Raw genomic sequence first — 7,500 nt, 5'->3', positions numbered from 1 at the left:
TGGGACGTTGATGAAGACCTACACAGTGCATAATTTCTTTTAAGTTCTTTTAAGCAGTCTCGTGTTATGAGTACAATTAGAAGTCCATCAGTATCCCAAGTACTCGTGCATTATCTACCCTGCCACACTTCGCTAATGCGTCTTATCATCTAGGTTGCTAATACTGTTCAGTGTAAAGACAGTCTTTCTGAGGTAGACTGTTCAAGTTCAAGGACAAGTCTTTTTCTTACGAAATGCATGACATTCAAAAAAAGACAACAAATAAATACTACATGTACAATATGTAGCAATGAGGTAGAAATGGTTATAAAGAACAATGTTTGAATATACGTCAGATGAAAAAAGAAAAAAAAGAAATGAATATTCTCTAGCAACTGTATATAATCCACAAGGAGAAACACACACACACACACATACACACACACACAAGTGAGAGAGAGAGACTGAAATAAACTTTTGCTTTTTTTATATCATAAGACAAGAAAGAATGAATGTGCTCCCAACCTTGGTGTACTACAGAACCATTTTATAAATATTTAACATTCTATAGGACTGATTCATATATTCTCACACAACTCTGTGGCAAGGCTGACCCATGCTGCCGACATTCTACATATCACTGAGACAGGGAGGTGAAATTTTCCTGCTTTCAGTCTAATTGTCTTTGACAATTGCAGTGCCTAGTGCTACACTGCTTGTGTTGTATTTAAAAACAGGAGAAAGAGGAGAGACTTGTTCATTAAAGATGCAGTATCCCTGGTTCACACAAATGCATCTGGCAGGTTCAAAATCGAATGTCAACCAGAGGTCTTAGCAGAGTGTGAGCTTCAGTTCATGTGTTGGTTAGTCACAAGCGCAGCTGGTTTTGAATTCTGAAATACGAATAGCTCTGTGTTTGCTAATGTGCTTCATATGAAAATCGGAAAGCGATTCAATAACCGAAGGCTTTACTTTTCAAAAGCAAAAAAAAACATATTAAAACACTCTGCATTGTCACGTGGTCATGTGTAACTGCACATGTGAAAAAAGGAAGTAACCAGTTGCTTTTGAATAATGTAAAAGAGATGTTAGTTTTAGAGTTCAAATAGGTGGTGGTGAAAACAGCACACACATACACACTCACAAACACACGCTAATTATATATATATGTACATATATATATACACACATATATATATACATATATATACACATATTAGAACTTTACCTTAGTGGCCTCAATACTTCAACAAACTGCATCCCTTTCACTTTGCAAAATACAGTCTCACTGATCATGATAGCTAATTCTTGCTAAGAAACATGAGAATGGGATTCTAGTAGCATCTTTGTTTGGAGTTGGACATTATTTTTAGAGAAACACATTCTAAATGCCTCTAAAACATATTTTCCAACCCACAAATATATGTAAATTTACAAAGACCTATTGTAGGAATTAATTTGGACTTTTTTGGATGTATTCTTCTGAAAACTGCATAGCCAAGTACTATGCAACCCATGTAAATTGACCTTGCTATTTTACATAGCATAGCCTCTGGATAGCTTTTATCACTTGCCCAGATGGTGTTTGGCCTATGTATTTTAGTGGAATGGTTTATTTTCTCCTTGATAGGTTTCAAATGCACAAGAAAACATTATACCCGTCTATCTGCATTTGAGTGGAATACAAACTGACTAATAGATAAACATTCTGTGTGAAAGTAAATAGCCTTAAAGTATACTGCCTTCACATTCCATTGATCAGCTCAGTCAGCAAAGTTTTCCATATTGTCACTAATGTTCTAAATATTTTGGTGAGAAGCATGCCAGGAGTGTAGGGTATTTCCATTTGTGTCACACATAAGGTCATTATGAACTACCTCTTGGATTTCTCTTGATCCTTCCACTGAAGTAGTTTCCTTCACTTCCTTTTTGTTCCTGTTGGAAATGTTATTGCAGTTTTGAAGAAGAGAATTAGGGGCTCTTAAGTGGACTGGCTCAAATCCCCTGGCCAGACGGCCAGGGATTTGGACTGGCTCATTACCTTACCTTCATTAGTAGCCTTCTCCAAGTTCTTAGCAGTCAAAAAGAGGCCAAGAGTATGAAGCCCGATTACTCAGTTGTACTGTCACTGATTGTACACATTCACTTCTCAGGATGTGGCATCCCACCCCCACCCCAAGCTCCAGAAGGGATGGTCAGAAAAGAGCTCATTATTAGGCTAGTCCATAGAGGAGCTCATACTGCTGCCACGCAGAATCAAAGAATCACGGGAGAGCACCATCTCCTCAAAGGTCACCTTATCTCCCCCAACAGATCTTCATTTCGTCAGCATGCCCAATTTCCCAAGAGATCAAATCCTAGAATTCACGAGGCTAAGTGAAATTCACACAAGATTTCAGCTTCTGCCTAAATACATGGATTTTTGACCACTCACATCTCAAAGTAATTGTTAAGTCACTTAAAGCTAAAAGCCAATGTGGATGACTTGAATTTATGTTCAGTTTTCTAAATGAGTGTAAAATACAATAGTGCAGTCATATTTGGCATTAACTCTTACTAGCCACAAAAATGTGGGTCAATATTGGATTTTCCAAAGTTGTCTAAATAAGACTGGGTTCGTCAAAACTTGCCAGTTGCTTTCAAGTGAACACAGCATGTTGGCGGAAATGAAATGTAATGTCTAAAAGACAGAAAATAGGTCAGCACTGTGCAAAAGTAAACTTGTCAGTGAGATCAATATGAACCTACAAGTTAATGGGGGTATTAGAATCTTCTTACAATAAGAGATGTGTAGGGTAGAGCCAGAACACGATTATAGCATTTATCCACTTATGAAAAGCAGAGGACGTATTTAAATATTATTTTTTGTATCCTTAATGAAAGGCACTGCTTTTTAATATGGAATATTTATATGTAAGCACAGTCTTAATTGATAGACTATCACAGTAAATTAAATTTTGGTTGATGTGCTCAGATTTTAGCAACATGAAAAATAAGAAAAAAAGGGGAGCAATGGTCAAGCATCACAAAATTTCAGAAATATGAAGTCCTTCATTAGCCTTCTCTATGTTAAGTGTCTCAGAGAATTTGACATAGTGAATGAAATCCGTCAAAATTTTTGAAGGGAAAAAAAAAACAATAACAGAAAGAGCTTTCTTGGGGCTTCTCATTGCATTTATTTAATTTTTTTTAAAAATGTACATCACTTTTTGAATACATAAAATGCCAGTGCTTTGCAACAGTTTTGTTACTGCATCTCTCAACTAAAAAAAGGAAGAAGAAGAAAAAAACAGCAAAAATACATTCAAAAAGCCAGGCTGTTCTGCTTATGCCCGGGCAGTGGCTTTGGAAAGCTACAGCCTACGCTGTCTGTTCAGAGGCATTGCCGAGCATCAGTTAGCTATCAATGAAAAGTTGCACATAAAGCAGTAAAGGATACAAAGAACAACTTGGTGGGGAGCAGGAGAAGAATGGGAAATTAAGAAAAATGCCACATATGCAGGGGAGGGGCTGGGCTCGGGCGGAAGCAAGCATGAAGACTGATGGTTTTGGAGACTAGATTTATGGAAGAAGATGGGAGAAAACAAAGTAACGAGTTTGACAAGGTATAGGTGTGTGTGTGTGTGTGTGTGTGTGTGTGTGTGTGTGTCCACTTCCAATTTTCTACTTTACTTTCGAAGAGAATTGTGACAAAACTGAGGTAGAAATGAATGTGGGAGCACTATAGCCTAGAAGATTTCAAAATTAGAAGCAAAATTGCACTGAGAAGAGAGAAGTCAAAAAGGAGAGGGGATGTAGATGTTCTTTGTGGAGATTATAGATATAAAGTTGGTTGGTTGATTTTTGTATTTCTTTCTTTGTTTTTGCTTGCTATCTTCTGCATTCTATCAAATAGCAAGGCAAGCCTATAAGCTAGATTAGTGAGTAGAATGACACCATTCCCAGCGGTTTTAAGAGAGAACTTGCAAACCACCACCACCACCACCACCACCACCACCACCACCACCCTATGCAGGAAAAGGCAGTCCTAGTTTTTAGGTACTGTGACTTTCAGGGTCCTAAACAGGTCTTGTGGCCGAGTGTTCTAGACACTAACATAAACTGAATAAGTAGCTTTCCATTAACCAGTGTACCTTTTAAGAACATTTTCACTTCATTATCAAGGAGCAATGTACGAAGAACTCTTGCAGTTTCTGACATAAAGAATTATTCTGCTCTGGTTTATTCCCCATAATCAGTAAAAGAATCTTTTTTAAAAAATCCTTCCATTTCTACTTTAAGTTGTAAGTATTCAGTTGGATCACATGTCAGTATTTTTCTGGATACATTCAAAGTAATTTTCCTTGCTATCTTCCAATTGTTGAGGTAAACATACATTTTAATATAAAGTAACATTGAAGCCTGTCCCATTACTCTCAGCAGTACATAGTGCTTTCAACACATTCCTTTGAGGTACTGTACAAATCACAATCGCTTTCCTGAGTTTTTGCAGACAAGAACATTAAAAGAAATGAACTGCAGAAATTAAGGTCCAGATCACCGTTACCCTGTTTTACCTGTTCTTAGCTTAATGCCGCAGAACAGACAGGATTGAGGAATACTGTTGCTCTTAAAATGGCAAAAATCTGGTTTTCTGTCGTAACACAACCGTTCATCTCTTTAGTCCAATAACGTTTGAAGTTAAAGCTCTTTATATTAGCACATGCCACCAATGTAATTGTGAGGCAAACAAAAAATAAAGCACCACTCCAGGCACTTGACAGCAACTAAATCTCGAGAACAGCAGAATGGATTCAACACACAAGGTTCACGTCCTTCTGAAATCAACACACTTGCACCTTGCTCCTTGGTGAGTGTTGTCTGGCTTGAACTGAACTGAGCATCAACAGATGCTTTCTGTCATCTGGGGCTTTCAAATCAGAAGCTCTCATCTGATGCGTTTTTCCTCCAAATCTACCCTGACTCTAAAGATGCAACTTAATCGTCATCTTCCCCAGTACCCTTTGCGATTTAAACACTACTGGAAAGGGGCTCTATACCCTATGTAGCAGGTTTTATGTGTGTGTGCCAACATTCATTACATTTTTTTTTAAAGAAGTTATCACTGACTGCAACCAAACATTTTGTTCCATTCAACATACATATCAAGCTCTTTTTGAGATATGCTAGGCTGAATCTTGCAGAAAGCATTTTCAAAGTCTTGATACGTAACGGGCCTCAACTGGCTGGGCATGATGGCTGAAAGGTCTGTGGCTGGCATGGCGTGGAGGGGGCCCACCGCTGCTTCCTGACACAAATGAGCCACGTCTAGTCCAGAAAAGCCTTCTGTGCGCTGGACGAGCAGTGCAAACTCCTTGTCATTGAGACAGTAATTGTGCTGTGAGAGCAGTTGTACTATTATCTGGTGCCTCGCTGTGCTGTCAGGAAGTGGGATTAAAAGTCGTTTCATGAAGTACCTCCGAAGAGATTCATCTATTTCTTCTGGTTTACTGGTGGCACAAATTACTACGATTTGGTCCTCAGCTGAAGTTAGTACAGTGTCCAGCTGCATCAGAAATTCCGTTCTCATCCGATTGACTGGACTGTGTTCCTCACTCACTTGGGAGGAGAGAAGCATGTCAATGTCACTGACAAAAATCACAGAGGGCTGGCGACACCGGGCCACGAGAAAAGAGGCGTGGATAATTTTTTCTGCTTCTCCTAACCACTTGGCAATGAGTCCAGAACCAGCGATTTTGAAAAATGTGGCCCCCAGCTGACTAGCTATGCATCTGCCCAATAATGTTTTGCCTGTTCCCCGGGGTCCAAATAAAAGGATGCTCCGAGGTAAGGCTGTCAGTCCACTGAATGCATCTGACCTCAACACTGGCCACAAAACCTCCTCTTTAATGACAGCCTTTACCAGGTCGAGGCCAGCAATGTCATTCCAGTCCACCGGTGGTCCTTGGGCGATAATCTCATTGGTTACCAGGTCAATGAGGTGCGTGTCAGTATTCTTCAGTTGCTCGTCCACAGAGTGGTTGGATGAGGTAGCTGCACGGAGTCCAGGGCCTTGCATTGGGTGAGAGAGGAGCTGCCTGTGCTCCTCCCCGTGCTCACTCATTACCGGTGACGTGTACTTCCCAAAGGATTCGCTGGATCTCGATCCCAATGAATTTTTAGCAGTACTATAGGAAGGAGGGGTCAGAGCCCTACTGGACTGGCTGCTGAATTTCCTTTGCTGTTCAGAGGACATTAGCTGCTTCGTAGGCTTAAATGCTAAGGATGATGTTTCAGCACTTCTGTCAAAGCCATTCCCCCGATTCGAGTTTGAAATGCTGTTGTCGGGCATTCTGTACATGGGGCTCTGTGTAGATCTCTGTTGGCCGTAGCTGTAATTTCCGTAACTGGAGTCCATATCTCCTTGCCCTGCCATATAGAAAGCTTTCCTTTTGAGAGAACTCGCCGAACTGTTGGTCAGGGCCGAGGGTGCGATAGGTGTCAAACCATGACCCTGGTAAGTGTAGCCAGGAACAGTGGTGGGGGGCAGCGGGGTCGGAGCAGGAATTCCTGAAGGCAGGTAGGCTGAAGGAGGCGGCGGCGCCCCCCCGGGGCTGTACCCAGATCCCACGGCAGTCTGGGGAGGGTAGCTGGCCGAGGGGTAGCTGTAACTGGAGAGGTTAGAAGTCCCATTGTAGCCTGGGACCAGGGCGGGCGGCGGGGGCGGCGGTGGGGGGGGCTGGAGGAGCCCCGAGCTATGCAAAGGAGAGGGGTGAGGGGAGGGAAGGGCAGGTGCTGGCTGGCTACTGTAAGTCGAATGCAAATATGAGCCGTTGTATCCTGGGGCGTATTCCTGAGACGGGAGCCCTGCGTGAAGACTGGGTACCGTGTGGCTTCCGCAGGTACTACTTGAGTAACTAGGTTCTGTCAGGTTGCTGGCCACCCCAGGAGAGCTCCCTATGCTCGCAGAGACATCTGCTGGAGGGAGGGCTGCACTGACCCCAGCTTTGCTGGCCGTGATCACATCTGGGACGCAGTTCATGGGATAGACCGCTTCTGAATTCAGGGAAGGCTGCCAGGGTTCGCTTTCATTCTTCCGACCGTTCACCAGTCCCGAAGGCGCGTCTGAGTAGTTGCTGAGGACGGGGCGGTCCACGGGGCCTTCCAGAATGCCAGAATACTTCTCTGCATATTTCTTTAGTAAGTTGGATGCAGTCAGAGCAGATATGTCATCATTGGCCCAGGCATACTGATAGGTGCGCTGCAGATGACCTCTGTAGGCTTCAACCTTGTGGGCAGGAGACCTAGTGGTTGAGGTGATGTCAAAGTGCTGTTCTGGCCACTGGGCATGCTCCGGCGTCCACTGCATCTTCAAGCCTGGGGGTTGGGGTGCGGGAGGGAGACGGAGAAACGTTAATTTACGGAGATACTCATCAGAAGTGTTAAAGCTTTTCCCCAACTTCTTTTGTTACCTCTTCCTCTCTAACGATACTGACATTATAAAGAATTCTCACAGTACATCCTATCTCTTATGATCTGTAC

General features: G+C 42.4%; 1 protein-coding gene across 1 annotated transcript; it reads right to left on the bottom strand.

Moving 5' to 3' along the window:
- Positions 1 to 3,131: 3,131 nt before the first annotated feature.
- Positions 3,132 to 7,327, bottom strand: FIGN (fidgetin, microtubule severing factor). The gene has a single exon (XM_029934481.1). The coding sequence runs from the start codon at positions 7,325 to 7,327 to the stop codon at positions 5,081 to 5,083; it is 2,247 nt and encodes a 748-aa protein (XP_029790341.1). The 3' UTR covers positions 3,132 to 5,080.
- Between the last annotated feature and the right edge of the window lie 173 nt (positions 7,328 to 7,500).

Source organism: Suricata suricatta, chromosome 3 (assembly GCF_006229205.1).
Source record: "Suricata suricatta isolate VVHF042 chromosome 3, meerkat_22Aug2017_6uvM2_HiC, whole genome shotgun sequence".
Lineage (NCBI taxonomy): Eukaryota > Metazoa > Chordata > Mammalia > Carnivora > Herpestidae > Suricata > Suricata suricatta.
The sequence above is the reverse complement of the archived record's forward strand: the minus strand, read 5'-3'. Positions and strand labels throughout refer to the sequence as shown.

Bases quoted from the DNA above. Each gene is read 5' to 3' on its own strand.
- FIGN (XM_029934481.1), bottom strand. From the start codon at position 7,327: ATGCAGTGGACGCCGGAGCATGCCCAGTGGCCAGAACAGCACTTTGAC.